Source organism: Sphaeramia orbicularis, chromosome 19 (genome assembly GCF_902148855.1).
Source record: "Sphaeramia orbicularis chromosome 19, fSphaOr1.1, whole genome shotgun sequence".
In the NCBI taxonomy this organism is placed as follows: domain Eukaryota; kingdom Metazoa; phylum Chordata; class Actinopteri; order Kurtiformes; family Apogonidae; genus Sphaeramia; species Sphaeramia orbicularis.
This window is the reverse complement of record NC_043975.1, coordinates 2,765,328-2,783,570: the sequence shown is the minus strand read 5'-3', so window position 1 is coordinate 2,783,570 and position 18,243 is coordinate 2,765,328. Positions and strand designations below refer to the sequence as shown.

At 39.7% G+C, this 18,243-nt stretch overlaps 1 protein-coding gene across 4 annotated transcripts in view; it reads left to right on the top strand.

The window, feature by feature from the left end:
- The window catches only part of LOC115439268 (rho GTPase-activating protein 23-like), a 70,403-nt gene that overhangs the window by 42,008 nt on the left and 10,152 nt on the right, over window positions 1-18,243 (top strand). For 2 of the 4 annotated variants that reach the window (XM_030163087.1, XM_030163085.1), the window contains exons 3-15: window positions 4,653-4,683; window positions 4,871-4,963; window positions 5,209-5,287; window positions 5,416-5,476; window positions 7,830-9,249; window positions 11,982-12,146; window positions 13,370-13,478; window positions 13,582-13,621; window positions 13,705-13,842; window positions 15,063-15,371; window positions 16,236-16,297; window positions 17,683-17,789; window positions 17,881-17,993. In XM_030163087.1, the coding sequence (XP_030018947.1) occupies window positions 4,653-4,683; window positions 4,871-4,963; window positions 5,209-5,287; window positions 5,416-5,476; window positions 7,830-9,249; window positions 11,982-12,146; window positions 13,370-13,478; window positions 13,582-13,621; window positions 13,705-13,842; window positions 15,063-15,371; window positions 16,236-16,297; window positions 17,683-17,789; window positions 17,881-17,993 (2,727 nt within the window). The remainder of the gene's footprint in view (window positions 1-4,652; window positions 4,684-4,870; window positions 4,964-5,208; window positions 5,288-5,415; window positions 5,477-7,829; window positions 9,250-11,981; window positions 12,147-13,369; window positions 13,479-13,581; window positions 13,622-13,704; window positions 13,843-15,062; window positions 15,372-16,235; window positions 16,298-17,682; window positions 17,790-17,880; window positions 17,994-18,243) is intronic. The other 2 variants (XM_030163086.1, XM_030163088.1) reach the window with 2 other exon arrangements.

Below are 18,243 nucleotides of genomic sequence, written 5' to 3'. Positions count from 1 at the left end.
AGTTAGTCCACCTGTAGTAGACCCCCTGTCCAGTTAGTCCACCTGTAGTAGACCCCCTGTCCAGTAAGTCCACCTGTAGTAGACCCCCTGTCCAGTTAGTCCACCTGTAGTAGACCCCCTGTCCAGTTAGTCCACCTGTAGTAGACCCCCTGTCCAGTAAGTCCACCTGTAGTAGACCCCCTGTCCAGTTAGTCCACCTGTAGTAGACCCCCTGTCCAGTTAGTCCACCTGTAGTAGACCCCCTGTAGTAGACCCCCTGTCCAGTTAGTCCACCTGTAGTAGACCCCCCTGTCCAGTTAGTCCACCTGTAGTAGACCCCCCTGTCCAGTTAGTCCACCTGTAGTAGACCCCCTGTCCAGTTAGTCCACCTGTAGTAGACCCCCTGTCCAGTTGGTGTCAGTGTGCATATTAATCAGTCAGTGTCCAGTCTTGTGTCGTAGTTTTGCTGACCCTAACCCTAACCCTAACCCTAGCCAAAATCAGATGCTACTTTGCTAGTGCAAACTGTGCAGACATCTGAGTCTCCTTAGTTCTTTTAAAGCCCAGTAAATGTGATGACATTGATAAAGGCAGTGAAAAAAGAGGGACTGATGTGGTAAAGGATGAAGGACAAGCAAGGAATACTGCAGTTCTTCTTTCATTTGGTGTGTTATGTGAACACATTTTCTACCTTTCATGTTATTTGATGGCATGTAAATTTGTTTCCAAATCTGTGCTTCACAGAACCTGAACCCTAACCCTCAGTTCATGGGATTGGACACCTCATGAACAAACACAAGGAAAGCTTAGAATGTCTACAGATAACACATTAATTAAAATTTGAGTATATAATTATGTGAGTCGTGATATCACGTTGGTTTATCAGCCAGCAGCAACTACAGCTGCTGCATCAGTGAGATGTTTTTGAACATTAAATACTACTAAATATATCTCATTATCAGTAAAAAATAAAAATTTGAAATGACGGATAATAATATGTTATGACGGAATTTTTACAACCCTGTCCGTCAAAATGACAGACAATAAAAATGTCTAGCACAACCTCTGCTCTACACATAAAAACCTGACATAAACTCATCATATATCAATATATTTTCTGTATAAATGTCTTAAATCACTTCTTTAGCGCTGTAGTCCATGGCACTGACAGGAGAATGAACCCATATGTACCTGAATTTACACAATGATTGTCTAAATAACGTATTCACAGATGTACACTGTTGTATTTGCTGTTAAATCACTAAAAAGGACCGTGTGGAACCTGTTAAACTTTTTCCTCCTCTGACTTTTCACCCACGCAGACTTGACTTTACATGAATGATTCTGTCCTGGTGTTTTTGATCCGTACTCTCTTAGTATTTCTGTAACTTACCCATTTTCCATCCGCCTTCTGAGACTCATTTTTAGTCGACGTGCACCACAGGAAATAAGCTGAATAAATGTACAAAGGAAACAAAAAGTGTTGCATAACCAGGAAATCACAGTGGTGTCGATTCACAGCGGACTAATATTATAACAGGACGTCTGTGGACGCTGAAATACACCAACGAACAGTGGAATTTATACTGTACAAGTTATATACCTGACAGATTAGCACGGAATTAACACAAATGAACCAACAACAATAATAAAAAATTACAAACCCAGAGTTAATGCTAGTTCTATGTGAACACGACTGACTGGTTAGAAAAGACATGAGCTAACCGTCACTTTTAGACACTGAGGCTGAATTCACACCTGAAAAGTACTTTGGTCCACTTATCTGATTCGGATCGAATGCGGACTTTATTTTTTCGTTTAGGTCGGATCGCATTCTCATTACACGTTTTTGCTAGTGGACCAAAATGTGTGAACAGAAGCACACATGTGACGAACTGCGCTGGCATTGGACAGAAAAGTTGGGGGCGGGGTTAATCAGAGACAGCCGGTGTTGATGAAAACAAACATGGAGGTCGTACATGCAGTTATCGTTTTTGAATCTGTGTTCTGTTTTTACAGACGCACATTTACAAAAATAATGTTCACTGTCCAGAACAGCTGATTCAGAGCCAGTTTCATAATATGGACACCTGACCTGACCAAATGTCAGTGAGACATTCCGTGTCCTCATTGGTCCACGTCTGTCCTCGGCTCATGGCTGCTGCTGTTAGCTCTGACTACCCATGAGGCTCGGCTGCTTCCAGCTTCTACGGTGGTTCATCGAACACAAAAAGGTGCATGGTTCCTTGGTTTGTTTGGGCTGGAGGCTGATTATACTCACACCAGAAGTGAACCGGCCCAGAGTCTGTTTGGAACCGGACCCAGACCACCTGTTTTAGATGGTCCTGGTCTGCTTGTTTGATTCGAATCAGAGTTCACATGTTTGTATTCACACTGAAAAAAAAAAAAGTCTGGACTTTCCTGGGAAATGAACTGAGGTCCATTTTAAACGGACCAAATGAAGTAGGTGTGAATCAAGGTTATAATAGTTTAGGATTTTTCATTCTAGTTTAGTTTTATTTCGTTTTGACTTTTTTCTGTAATTCAGTTAGTTTTAATTAGTTTTTAGAGCAGGTTTTCTAGTTTGTATTAGTTTTCTTTTTTTTCTAAATGCATAGTTTTAGTTTAGTTTTATTTTTTTTTATATCTTTTCTCTTCTTCTCCGTCGTATTCAAATAAATCCCAGACAGGACTCTGCTGCTTTCTCCCAACTTTAGTCTCCATGTTTCCAGGTAGAGTAGACTCTAAACCACAAGTGAACACAAGTGATGAACCATGAACTGTCGTATGGTGCCTCCAGCTAAAACTGCTAGAGTGAAATAAATCAATTTCATATTTTTTATTTATTTTTATATTTTAGTTTTGTAAGCACACAATACAGTTTCAGTTGGTTATTGTTCTTTCTTTTAATTACAGTTTTTATTTATTTCAGTTAATGAAAATGTTTTTTCTATTCTAGTTTTCATCATTTCGTTAGTTTTCATCAATGATAATAACCTTGGTGTGAATACGCCCAAATTTAACAGGAAATTTTACATTGTTATTACTGTGTTTTTTTTTACATTTCACTTCAGGGACACCCACTGCTGTTGTGAAGCTCATTTACCTTTTCCCTACCTCCTGAAACTTTCACAAACTTTGTTTTGAGGGGGCAGAACATTTGTTTAATAGGGCATTGATACATCGGGACTGTAGCTTGTAAATGTGGCTTTCCTGTTTTTAACTTCATTTCCCATCATGCAGCGTGCTACTGCGCTTCTGTAATTGTATGAAGGCAGTTGTATTCCAAAAAGACTAATATCTCTGAAAATATTGGTCCTATGAACTTGCAGAGTTCTTTACTGTGGAGATGGGACTGTTCCTCTACTGTAGGTTCCAAACTGACCACGTAAAAACATCTACATTTGTCAGAATTGTGCAGATACACACACACACACACACACACACACACAGACGGTCCGAGCCCTTCCAGTATTATTATATAGATTGTAGTGCTCTGACCCACTTTAGATCATATTGGTCTGAATGTGGACTAATTTATTAACATTTTAGAGTTTACAACAGGAAAAAATTTTAACCCCAAAAATATTCTGATAATAAACATGTATTATGCTTTAAATACCACACTATGCATATTTATTTCTTTATTCAGCAACAGTGCATGTACATGTAAATGGACCGCTTTTGTCAGATTTTGGTTGAATTGTCCACAAAAATTACAAAACAACACAAGCAACATGCATGGTACGACAACACGACAGAATATAGAAGGTGAATCCTAAAGTCTGTCTTTAAAGCTACAGTTCAGTGCTTTAACTGTGGGGTTTTTTTTTTTTTTTTTTTTGGTCAAATGAGTGAATAACAGAAGAACAGATTATTCCAGAGGAGTAAACAGACTAATCAGATCCACTGCTGGTAATAATGGACAATAATGAGTCTATGAAAGCAGGCGAACTAATACTAGAGTAACACAGATTTAATGGGGTTTATAATGAGGAACATATGAGCATGTATATGAATAAAGCACAGACAATACGTACAAATAATCAGATAAATTAAGGTTAAAAAAGAATCAGATAGACCTAAAACCAACCAACAAGAACAGGTTTGGTAAATATTTGTTGGATTTAATCACTGATTTGAGCAAATAACTTTTTTTTAATTTTGCATCATTTTCATTTTGTTACTTTTTTGTCTTGTTTTTCGCATTTTTTTCATCTTGTGTTTTTCTTCACTGTTTTCCTCCTGTTGCATTCTTTTCTTGTTTTCCTTTTTCCATATGTATCCTTTAACCTGCATAAGTGTTCAGGAGGCGATAGTGGCTCTGCTGCCCCACGGCCTCATGGGTAACGTAGTTGTTGTGCAGGACACAGGCTGGTGGCTTTTATACGAGTCAGGAATGAGTGGAGTCAGCAAAGCAGCAGATGGATAGAAGCTGGTGGGACAGACAGACAGAAGGACAGACAGGGAAATGTACTGAGGTGGAAAGAGACGGTTTATGAAATGTTCAGTTTGACAGTGAACTGAGTCGTCATAGTAACATCAGCCCAGTCCCTCAGACCTGGTCCTGGACTGGACTCAGACCCAGGCCTGGACTGTAGTGGTGGGTTAAATATGGGCGGAGCAGCGCCCCCCTGTGGTCTTCATCATGTGTGCTTTGTGTTTCTCCACAGGATGAAGAGAATGGAAACGCAACTGGAAAAGGTGAGTTTGTGTCTGTTTATGTTGTTTATCTGTTTATGTTGTGTATCTGTTTATTTTATGTATCTGTTTATGTTGTGTATTTTTATGTTGTTTATGTCGTTTATCTGTTTATGTTGTTTATCTGTTTATGTTGTTGTTGGACGTTGCTGAACGGTCCATTTAACCCTTGGTGTTCCTGTATCTGCAGGTTGTCCACGGTCCCGTCTGGAGCCGATGGACACCATCTTTGTAAAGAGCGTAAAAGAAAACGGTCCGGCCCAGATGGCAGGACTGTGTACAGGTACCAGAACCACAACCAGAACCAGGACTGAACCAATGATCCATCATATTACAGCATCATTTATATACATATATAGTTTAAAACTATAAATAAACATCTAGTTTCTTCACTTCCCGTTTTCACCCTTTAACTTTATGTTGTATTTTTTAATTTTATTTTATTTTTTTTACATTTATTGCGATAATTCCAGATATTGACGCTGAACCCTGTTCTTCTTTGTTCTTCTGTGAATGTTGGTTCTCCAGGGGACAGACTGGTGAAGGTGAATGGGGAGAGCATTCTGGGAAAAACCTACTCTCAGGTCATCGCACTCATACAAAACAGGTACAAGACCACTGGACACAGACATGAAACAGATATGGGGATGATACGGATATAGATATGGATATGGATCTATATGTATATATAGACATGTATTAAGTATCGTCTTCTACATCGTCTTGTCTCTGCAGTGAAAACATCCTGGAACTGTCCATCATGCCAAAAGATGAGGATGTGTTGCAGTTGGTAAGTGTGAGTATTGTCTTTCTTCTTTTTTCTCCTCTTTCCTTCTTTTCTCCTCGTTCCCTGTGAATCTACCTTTAGCCAGGCTGAGACAGGACACTTTACACCTGTTCATGTGTTTAACTTCATAAATGCATGTGTGTTTATTACTGCACGGAAGCGGCCGACACGTCTAGAATAAACACCAGCTACTTGTCAGTTTTCTGCTGAGATTTAATGAGAGGAAAAAACAGTCAAAGAACAATATTTACCGGCTGTGTTGTTCATTTCAGGCTCAGTGTGTTTGCCGTTGCGCTTACTGTCAACAACAGAACAAACCCAACATTATTCCTCTGAGCCACAGAGCTCTATTGTCTCTGAAAACGATTAAAAACACATCAGCGGGCCACACGGTAACGCTGGGTGACATGTTCCGTCGTACACATTGTGGTGTGTTTGGCCTCCTGCTGCCACAAAAACACATCCGACGTGGATTAATGCACCCGCGTTACTAACAAATGTGTTACTTCCTCCTTTTAGAGGCTTGGACTTGAAACCGAGCCACAAAAAGGCCGGAAACACCAGAACTTTTCAGCACAGGCCTGTTTAATATGACTTATTGTAGAGTTTATTCTGTTTATAGGTCATACACTGGTGGAGATAAAGTTCAGCTTTTACCCAGAAAGACCTAAACAGCCACTGGTGACCAAACACATCTAGGTTTAATACCTGTTGATCCACTAATCCTATTAATCCATGTCAATAATTGGTGTAAAATACAGTTCTTCATTTTTTCATTGTCATCAGATATGACCCATTTGGACGTTCAGAGGCTCTGTAGTTACCATGGAAACACCGTCATCTTCTGCAACATTGATTCACCAGTAAAACCCATGGAGTTGGATCAATTATTTTTATGTTCAGTTATTGATATCTTTCCAAAAAAAAGTCAATTTTTCTTGAGTTTTCTCTATTTCTGTTATAATATTCATCAACTTTAATCTGAGCTTTTATAAACATCTACATGATCAGTGAATTAAATACAGGAAAATACATGATTTTCACTGAAAAACCACAAAATGCAAAAGATAATATTAGAATGAACGGTGATTAATCACTTAAAAGTTAAACATACAGCTGCGGAAAAAAATATTAGACCATCAAAAGTCATCAAAAACTAGAGTTATGCACTCAAGTACGAACTCCTGTGTGTATCATGTGACTAAAACAAACTTTTTGGATCTGGACGGGATCATGTAAATTTAGGGAAGAGTGGGGGGTTCTGGGTAAAACCTTGCCAAGCTAACGTTACCGCTAACTCACAGTAGACATCAACTTTGCAGCTAACTCAGGAATGTTGTGTCAATTGTAGCACAGTACATGAAGCTAATTGCTAAATTTGTGTTTTATCTGATATAATGAATGTATGTTTACATAATTATATTTAGCCTTAGCGTAGCTGACAGAACATTTAGAACAGTAGCAGTGCTAACATGAGCTAATGTAGCTATGCAAACAAGAGTCAGCTTAAACACAACTAGTTGAACTGTCTGGAAAAAGTGTTTTATTTAAGAAAACATACAGTCGTGGAAAAAAATATTAGACCACCAGAACTCATCAAAAACAATGGTTATGTAATCCAGTCCTAACTCCTGTGTGTCATGTGACTAAAACAGACAGAAAAGAAAACATAGAATGCCTAAAAGCACTGTTTTTGTCAGTACAGTGCCATAGATATTGATGGAAGAACTGAAGTGATTTTGTTTTTAATCAAGAAAACATGTTAAATGGATAGATATCAGCTCTGAAATTAAACTACTATGAGCTATTTTTGTTGTTATCATTATATTTGTCCAAACAAATGGACCTTTAGTTGGACCAAGCATTAAAATGAACAAGAAACTGAAGAAAACAAGGGGTGGTCTAAGAATTTTTTCCGTGGCTGTAGAGAAAAAACTATTTTGGATCTGCCAGAAAAGAAACACTGGGTCTTTATGGGTTAAAGCAGCGTTAAATAAATGTTTGAGGTTCATGTAAAATTAAAAAAAAACCTCTTCAATTTCTCCGTTTACATTGTTTGTAGGTCTACATTTTGTTAACAGTTACATGGAACCACAGCTGCTGTTTTAGCTCAAGGTCAAGTTTATTTCTATCGCGCATTTAAAACAACACACATGCTGCACAAACGTTGAGGTAAAAAATACAAGATATGATAAAACTAGTAAAAATAAAAAAATGAAGACTTGGGATGAAGATCTTACATTCTGGTTGATAAACAGCTGCATGCGTCGTCCTCCTCCCTCTGTCCTTCATCTGTTCCTGCTGGTTGTTGTTGTTGTTGTTGGTCTTGTCTTACTTGGCGTCTTGGCGTGTCCGTCCTCAGGCGTACTCCCAGGACGCCTACCTGAAAGGCAATAAGCCGTACACCGGTGAGGCTCAGAGCCTCCCGGAGCCCCCACCCCTCTGTTACTCCACCGCCAAGTCCAGCCCCGCCCCCCAGCCCGGCCACGCCCTCCACAGCCCCCTGGACAACTGGCAGTGCCGCCCCGCCCCCGCCACCTCGCCCCTGGACAACCGCCCCCCTGCCGCTTCGACCCCGACCTCCGGCTGGTCCGGGGGTCCCGAGGACTCCGGCGCTCACTTCGGTCCACAGGGGCGTCACCGAGGTCGCTCCTCGTCGGCCATCAGCGCGTTGGACTTTCATTTCGCTAACCACAACGCCGCCATCGCCTCGGCCACGCTGCCCCCACCGCGGAAGAGCAGCCTCCCGGCCTCGGCCCGAGCACACGCCGACGCCCTGTGCCACCAGGCGCTGTCGGACTGGTACTACAGCCAGGCGGAGGCGGCGGAGCGCATGTCCCCTCGCCACCGCAGCATATCTCAGGATCGCTTGGCAGAGCTGGGGCTGGGGTTGGCACTGGGACCCGCGCCTGGACCTGCCGCCGCCGCCGCCGAGCAACGCAGACGAGAAACCCTCATGTACCACCACCAGGCGGCCGCTGCATCCCACGACTCCTATTGGCTCGGGGGTTGGGGCGGAGTCTCCGGACCAGGAAGCAAGTCGTGCTCTGAGAGTTTACTCGCCGCCTACGCCGAGTACGAGCACAACTACGGCCGCTCGGTGGAAACACTGGCACAAGCGTCCGCACTCGTCAAACCACACTACGAACACACTCCACATCCTCAAACCGCCAAATTCAGCGAGCAGAAGGATCATCAGCACCAGCCCGCCATGACATGTCCGGTCACGTCATCCTCCACGGCGCCTCCCAGTGGCCGGCAGTCGGGTCAGCAGGTGGCCGAACCTCAGACCAGGCGGGTCAAAGAGGAGGAGCTGGTGGGCTACAGGAGCTACAGCCCCTCATTCTCCCGTAAAGCCGGGCACCTCCTCCAACAGGCCCACTCCTTCAGGGACCCCACCCACAGCTGGAGCCCCGGCAGCAGGAGCAGCCCCTCGGACGGTGAGGGGGGGCCCTCCCCGAGGCCCCAGTCCACCCCCGCCATGCCGGCCCCAGAGGACGACAGGTCCAGGCTCGGGGAGGACAGGGATGTCCTGTCCCCGGTGTCCCTGAACCAGGAGGTGGTGCTGAGGCAGAAACCTCCCCCAGGACGTCGGACGCCCAATCAGGTGCTTCGACATCCCAACTATGCAACCCCCGTCGAGTCTCCTGAGCCCCCGGGGTTGACCCCCTCACCGGGTGGGACCCCCTCCCCTGTTTCTGGAGGACCCGGTCCAACCCGGAGGGCCAACGGGAGCCTGGCCCAGCACGCATACGACTCCCTGTCCTCCATTCCATTCATAGGTGAGTGGGTTCCTCTGGGGACCATGAACACACCAATAACACAACAGAATATGGAAGACATGTTTTTAAACGACTCATGCAGTGATTCTTTCAGTTGTTCAGACAGTATTTCTCTGTTCATGTCATTCCCATATGCAGATGTAATATTTGTACATATATGAACTTTTTGTACAGAAAGTATGACATAATAACAGATGAGTGAAAATATATGTCGCATACACACAAACATCACATATACATGTACATGTGACAGATATATGTGACACTCTGGTGTGTTCACTGTCTTCTGTTGCATTCACTGTCTCCTGTTGCGTTCACTGTCTCCTGTTGCGTTCACTGTCTCCTGTTGCGTTCACTGTCTACTCTTGCATTTCATAGTCTTCTGTTGCATTGACTGTCTACCGTTGCATTCACAGTCTCCTGTTGCATTCACAGTCTCCTGTTGCGTTCACTTTCTCCTGTTGCGTTCACTGTCTACCATTGTGTTCACCATCTCTTGTTGCGTTCACTTACTCCTGTTGTGTTCACCTTCTACCGATATATTCACTGTCCACTGTTGCGTTCAACGTCTCCTATTGTGGTCACTGTCTACCACTGCATTCACTGTCTACCCTTCTGTTCACCGTGTACTGTTGCGTTTATCATCTACTGTTGCATTTACCGTCTTCGGTTGCGTTTACTGTCTCCTGTTGCATTCACTATCTAGTGTTGCGTTCACCTTGTGCTGTTGCGTTCACTGTCTCCTGTTGTGTACACTGTCTACTTTCGGATTCACCATCTCCTGTTGCGTTCACTGTCTCCTGTTTTTCTCTATGTAACTAACTTCACTGATTGACTTTTATGTCATATATTACGTTTCCATATGGGATGATCAAATCCCACACACTCCCATAACCTCTTCTATGGTCAGTTCATGTAGTTTTTGTGTGTTTTATACTACATTTATAGTGTGTTTTTTATTTATTTCTGAACCTTTACTGGTGTCTGTTCTGTACAGATAATGTTTTGTGCAAATCAATGTTAGATTGAGTTTAAGTTCTGACGTTTCATTAAATTAGAGCTGCTCTGGAAATAGAACACACATTAGAATGTAATAGGATACTGGAAGCTTCGTCCACGATTTATCACTCTGATTTCTCATTATTTATTTATAATGAAGTGCATTTTAGATTTCATACACTGTGTCACTGAATATCACTGTAATGTAGTATAAAACTGATAAGATAAAATAAGAAACTTTATTATTTATTAAATTTGGTTGCACCTCCAGAAAAGTTACTCAACATTTAACGCACAAGACAATTAATTTAGAAGTCAATTAGTTAAAAATCTAAAAAGAAACCTGCATATTTAAATTAATAAGTTGAAATAAATGAATAATATTGCATATTGTCATAATTTTACTTTCAAGTTGCAAAAGTTATAAAAGTTGCCTCAATAATCATCTTCCTACAATACAACGGAAAACATACTTTATTCCGATATAAGAAGCCGATTTTTAGTTCCCAGTTCGTTCGCACTTGCACATTTACAGTCAATATTTTAACAAATCCATGTGTCAAATTTTAGAGCAATCGCCTAAATGAAACAGCAAAAGCGTCTTCAAGCTAACATTGAAGTAATTAGTCCTAGTAAGTAAATAACCAAGGCATTTATTTTATTGAATATTGGCTAAAAACTGAACATTTCTGCTTCCAGAGCAGCTCGACCTCAGAAACGTTTCAGTAACTAAAACACCTCATGGTCTGAATTCACACGGCAGACATTTTGTTGTAACATCAGGCTAAGGGTTAAAATTAAAAACACTATTAGCAAAATATTAGCAAAATGTAAATGTTGTTCTGCTGTGGTCACATCTGACAAAACCATTAACTACAACAGCTCATGTTCAATTATGTTACTATGATACAACAGGAGAGATGTGAATTAATTTTTGCTGTATTTTTATTCAAAAACACTAAAAAAAATGTTCTGGTTAAGTCAGTAATATTTAGTAGCGTGATGCTAACCCTTACAGCAGTCTGAAACGGTTATGTTAGCTAGGAAATATTAAAGTTTAATGGTTAAGGTTAACTCTTTTTTTGTTGACAATGAAGGAAAAGTCAATTTCTGCATTTTACCAATCCTAATAGCATTAGCATGTAGCATTTAATCGCTATTGAAGCACTTGTACTTGGAAACTAACTCCAGATCTTCAGCAGCCCATCATGGTCAGGTCATTAGCATTAGCTCTAACAATTAGCATTAGCACTTAGCATACAATTGGAGCAATGACCTGCATTGAAGGCCTTTGGAGACTAGCTCCAGATCTCTGTCAGCAGTGTGGTCAAGTCATTAGCACTACCAATTAGCATTAGCACTTCGTATACAGTAGGAGTAATGAGCTGCCGTTGAAGGCTCTTGGAGACAAGCTCCTGATCTCTGTCAGCATTACGGTTAGGTCATTAGCATTAGCATTGGAGATTAGCATTAGCACTCAGAGATGTTGCGTGTTAAATATAGTCTTTTATTTTGAAATACAGTCCGGTGGAGGATATGAAATAATAACATTTGAACACAGCAGGATGAACATTATCCTTTGCGCGCCAAACCCTCTTAAAAAAAACAAAATGTCCGCCTGTGAGTGCGTCCATTCAGAGGACACTTTGAGCCTGTGTTGTCTTGTCTTGTTGTTTAATCGGTCGTCTCTCACCCCCCCACCCCCCCCCCCTCGGTTGCTGGCCTGGTTGCAGATGACCCCTCCAGTCCTAGCACTGACCTCCAGGCCTGCTATGTCCCAGCCTGCTCTGTGGTGTCCAGTCACCGGGCCTCCACTATGGCCTCCCTCACCTCCACCTTTGTCTCCCCCACCCCCTCCTCCATCTCCCCCTTTGTCCAACTGCGTTCCCAGGACTGCAGTGAGTCCCACTCACCCACTAAATGACAACATAATGATCCTGGATTTGGATTACATTTCAGATTAAAGGTTCAATGTGCAAGATTTGAAGGTTCTGAAGTTTACGCTAATTGTGTTTATGCTCATTTTGTTCTGAACACTAAACCTCTTTTACCAGGAGAGAACTGAATTACCAGCATTTTAAAGCAAGTTTTGATAAGTGATCAGAAGACCAAGAAAACATCAGAGTCAGAAGATTATTGTTAGCTTTTATAAATTCTCATCATTTCATTTAGAGATTATTATTTTAAAAACAAAAAACGTGACTCTATCCTTTTTTATTCCTGCATTTTCATGTTTAAAACCAAACTTTTTACGACCCACTTGGAATAAATCTGCGAACCACATTTGGGCCACGAACCACAAGTTGAGAAAGCTAGCACTAGAGCCTTAGCATGTGATTATTTTGTAATGTTATCTAAGCAATTATATCATTTCATTACAGATGTAGGCAATAAAGAATGTTGATAGGTTAAAAATGGAGTTAGCTAACATTCAAGTTAGCTAACGACTAAACACAGTAGCCGTATAGGGTTTGTATTGAACCTTTAAAGTTGACATATTGAACATTTTACCTCCTGAAACCAAACTGTGTTTTGGGAACAAGTGTTAAGAATTCCACAACTTTATTTAAAAAAAAAAAAAAGAAAAGAAAGAAAGTAAGAAGAAGCAGATGTTCACTGTAAAAGGACATTTATGAAAAAAATTCTGAATCTGGAAAAAAATTTTGCATTATGTTATTTTCACTCAGGACAATATTATCATGCAGAAAAGCAGAACTTTTAAATTCTACATATTGAACCTTTAAAGTTTGTTCATTTAACCCTTTAAAGTGTTTTCAGTGGTAGAACTAAAACTAATTTTCTAACAAAGCATTTACTAATAATCTGAAAGACGCTAAAATCATTAACTTCAGCTCTCATCAAACAGAGCCTCTTTTTGGGGGCGGTGCAGAATTAGGGCTGTTATCTCCTATAACTTATTAATGAATTCAGTAGCATATGAATGGACTAGAACCTAAAGTTTAACCCTTTACTTCACCAGGATCATGTCCTAATAATCACTCAGTCACAGGAACCATTCACTCACATTCATGTTTTCATCCACTTCTGATCATGTCTCATATCATTCATTTCATATTTAAAGTTTTTTTTTCTTTGTACTAACGTTGTTCTTCTGAACCAGGCAGTATTAAAAGTCGTCGTTCATCGTACCTGTTGGCCATCACCACCGAGAGGTCCAAGTCCTGCGACGAGGGTCTGAACACCTTCAGGGAAGAGGGACGGGTCTTCTCGTAAGTCTGGACCTCCGATGTGGATTTAACGTGGACCGTAGTCCAGACAGTAGGCGTCCACCGTACCACTCGCTCTTTTAACTCCTGTTCCTCTTCTCCACAGTAAACTACCAAAAAGGGTCAAGAGCTTTTTCATCGACGGGGTGAGTACCGACATAGATCTGTAAGAACTAGACTGGACCACGTCGTATCCTGTCATGTACTGGACCTGTTCTGTGTGTTTTAGTCTCTGGAAAGCCTGCGAGCCCAGGAGGAGGCCCGGTCCAAACGCCACTCCACCTCCGAACTGGGAACCATCACCTTCAGCGACGTTCGCAAGGAAGGATGGTTACACTACAAACAGATTCTAACTGAGAAGGGAAAGGTGGGTTTTAGAAGTCACACCAAACACTGTACTTAGAAGTTTAAGTTCTATTTTTTGTGGGATAATTTAAGCATAAAATAATAATAATAATAATACATTTATTCTGAAAGGCGCCTATAAATAAAATGGCTCTGTAGCATCTCTCTATGGCTCCTCTGGTCAAAAAACATAAGGAAGATTTTGAAATGAACTGAATGAGTCATTACTTTTTAACATCGTTATAGGCCTAAATGTATTCTAACTTTGTCCATCTGTAAAAATGCGCAGGCTTTACACAGAGTAAAATATTTTTTTGACAGCATAAAAACCAAAATGGATTATTTTCTTGGCAAATTCAATACAAGATGCTCAATTTGCATTTGTTCGTAGTTTTGTAAGTAAGCCACTGTACATGAAAGTTGCACTTTTCTCCATTACACAACGAAAGTAGGTTTTGGAAATAGTGTCCATCATTAAAAAAATTGTACAAATCTTGAATGTTTTCTTTCTTGTAGTTGTATAATTTCATAAATGCACCAGACATTGCATTATTATAATGCAAATGCAAAGTTAAAAAACTAATCACAAACAGGCTGCAGCAGAGCAGCCACCTCAGGATAAACTTTAGATGGATGTAAATAATTTTTTTATGACTCCAGTCAGATGTCTTTATTTTTTTCCAGACAAAACGGCTCTTTAGGTTGGAAAGGTGGCTAACCCATGGGTTAGGTTGCTGCTGCAGCAAAGGGCCAGTCAAATATTTGAGTATAGTTTTAATTTATTAAAATTTAGATTTTCTATACCTAATATTTGGAACCAATATTCACTTTTAAAGTCTTTGAAAAGATTCATTAACCATCTTTGTGTTATTTATGCAATAAATTATATACATTTTTCAAATCAGATTGTACATTTTTTGTGTGTTTTTTGTCCTTTTATGTTGATATAGTAGGTTAAAGTGAAAAAATAATAGATAGATGAAGTTGTGCTGAAAAAAAAAGATACCAAACATGAGTATAGTAAACATTTATTTATATAGTAAATAAAGACACCTCCATGGGACCTCCATGGATCAGACCTCCAGAGATGCTCAGTTAGTTCAGATCTGCTCTGTTTTTGTGGATAATTGACAAAAAAAAGCTGAAGTGAACCGTGTCACAGCTCGGCTCAGAAGACAATATGGGGGCTCGTCCGGGATACTTTCCACGTTGACTCCCTGTTCCTGTCGTTTCTTTCTGTAGAAAGTCGGAGGTGGCATGCGACCGTGGAAACGCGTCTTCTCCGTCCTCCGCTCCCATTCGCTCTTCCTCTACAAGGACAAGCGAGAGGCGGTGCTTCACGGGGCGGGGGCGGGGCCCGGCCAGGACGAGCACCCGCCCATCAGCATCCGCGGCTGCCTCATCGACATCGCCTACAGCGAAACCAAACGCAAGCACACGCTGAGGCTGACCACGCAGGACTTCTGCGAATACCTGCTGCAGGCGGAGGACCGCGACGACATGTTGGCATGGATACGAGTGATCCGCGAGAACAGCAAGACGGACAACGAGGTCAGGCCACGCCCACTCTCACACTGGGTGGATTATGGTTTCCTTTTTTGGTTCATTTTGGTTTTACTTTTCTTCTTTTTAAATTTTTTTTTTATCCTTTTGCTCAATGTTGATTTACTTTTTTGTTCAATTTGGTGTTAATTTTCTTTATTTTGTTTGTCATTTTGTTCATTATTTTTACTTTTTTTGTACATTTTGTTAATTTTCTTTTTTTTAATGTTTGATTTCTTTGTTGATTGCTTATTTTGTTTTTTATTGTTTTTTTTCTCATTTTTTCATTTTTTATCATTTTGTTGTTTATTTTTTTACTTTTTTGTTCAGTTTGTCATTCATTTTCTTAAGTTTTGATAATTTTGTTGATTATTCGTTACCTTCTTTGTTCACTTCATTGTTAATTTTCTTCTTTTTGTTTTTTTCTTGTTTTGTTGATTATTCTCTTCTGTTTTTGCTTATTTCTTTGATTGCTTTTATCTGTTTTTGTTGATTTTTGTTGCTCATTTTGTAATGTCTTTCATTTTTTTTATTTTTGTTATATTTTTTCCCTTGTTTTCTTTAGTTTTTTTAGCAGGAGAAGAAAATAAACAGGTCATATGAAGTCGATGCGATGAGACTAAATGTATTTCAATGTCACTATTAACATCCTTGAGTCTTGTTAAACATAATGTATTTGTAATATATAATATTTTCTGTTTTCTTTCTTCTGTGACTGAATATCTTTGAGTTCTTGATGTCATCTTCCATCATTATCTGACTTTTTTCCAAACTAAAACCCCATCAGTTCTAATGGACGTTCAGTGTAAAAGTCCGTTCCAGTTTCTGTATTTGTTCAAATCGACCTCATTCGTCTTTTCTTTTTCGCTGCAGGAGATCGGTTTTTCCAGACAAGCTCTCATCAACAAGAAGCTGAACGACTACAGAAAACACAGGTCAGCGTCAGGTTACGTCTGGTTTTTTTTTTTTGGTTTCTATTTTATATTTAGACAAACGTTTGTGCTGGAACTGTCTCTTGGCCTTTGTGTAATTACTGGTCAGCGCAGCTTCAGGCCTCGTCCGTCACAATCGATGACTTAAACAAACAACGTGAATAACAACATAGTCATCTGTTTTATAAGACGACGGCGCCGAGGACTGGAGGCAAAGACGTTTTCAGGATGAGTGTGTGTTTGTCCCTTCAGTTCTCCTGTTTTCAGAAGTAACTCGACTCTTTTTCTTCTGATGCGCCACAAAAAATTAAAAAAAAAAAAAAAAAGTTTGGATTTAGATCAAGTTCAATCATCAAATTTAAGGTGGATTTTTGGTCCTGAGATAAAACAGATGATTAGTTGTGGTTTTATTTATTTATTTATTTATTTATTTAGACTTTATTTTTATTTACAATTTACAACCAAGATCAATATAAAATGAAAGGAGAACATTATGTTAGATAGAAAAAAGCCCAAAAACAAGGTAAAAGATGCAAAAATGATCAGAATCAGAATAGACTTTATTATCATTGGGTGCAATTGAATTATTGGTGCTGCTCCAGTCAGTGAAACAATATGAATGAAAAACTCATATATAAGAAAATAAAATAGAGCATATATAAAATTATAAAAGTAAAATAAGAAAATAGAATATAAAGGTTTACAGAAAGTAAAAATAAAACAAAAAGTAGAATAAAATAAAAATAGTCATATCATCTGAGTAGACATTTTATTAACAGTATATATATGTATGAACAAGTCTATAAAAATAGTGCATTTATGTTTGATGAATAAATATTGCCAGTCAAAAATGATGGTAAACAATAGAAAATTATGCAAAAACACAGTTCCATACAAGACGCAAAAGAGCCAAAAACTAAAACACTATGTAGAACTTGCAAAAACAAACACAAAAGACAAAAAACATTTTAAAAAATTATGTAAATAAATAAATTTAAAAAAATGTTAAAATGTGAAATGATGCCAAAACATGAGGTTTATGTAAAAGGTAAATATTGAAAGAGAAAAAAACACAAAAATCACAAGAAATGAAAATACACTAGTTGTATTATTTTGTGATTTGATTTTTATTTTTGATGTTTTCACAACATTAAACCAAAAAAAATGAATAGAATAGAATAGAATAGAATAGAATAGAATAGAATAGAATAGAATGGCAATGCAAAGGAAAATCTAATCTTTGTTCTTATTCAACAGCAGGAAAATACTAATACATTTTCTGTTTAATTTGACGACATGAATAAATAAACCTGTTTATATTATATTTCCGCAGTCATGTGTTGGTTTTGGATGTAAATAATGTGTTTTGTTTTCTCTTGGTGTCTCAGTTTGACAGGAAACAAACCGGACACGTCTCCCAGAAGCCACCGCATGATGCCGCCCTTCCTCCTCGCCAAAACCGACAACACATCAGTGAACCGCGGCTCCAGGACAGGTCAGTACGGACGCACGCTGTAAACGCCATAAAAACAAATAAATAAATAAAAATAAATGAACCCAGAGTCACATGACCCGTGTCTGTTCAGACGACAACAAGGCGCTGTGGGGCATCAACATCATGAAGAAGACCAAGAAGAGCGGCGCCCCCAAGGCCTTCGGCGTCCGCCTGGAGGACTGTCAGCCCGCCCTCAACCACAAAGTAACAGCAGGACCACACGTCAACACGTCACATGACCACAATGTCACATGACCACAATGTCACATGACACATGTAGAAAAAGGAGTGAAACTGTTTTTTATTTTCAAGTCTTCTGTTTTTAGTTTTAACGTCTCAGTACTGATGTTTAATGTAGAATAACTTTAATCTTAAAGGATTAAGAGAAAGTTTAATGTTTTTGACTGAAATAAGTAAAATAAACACCAGATGAACCAGGTTTTTGTACAGATTA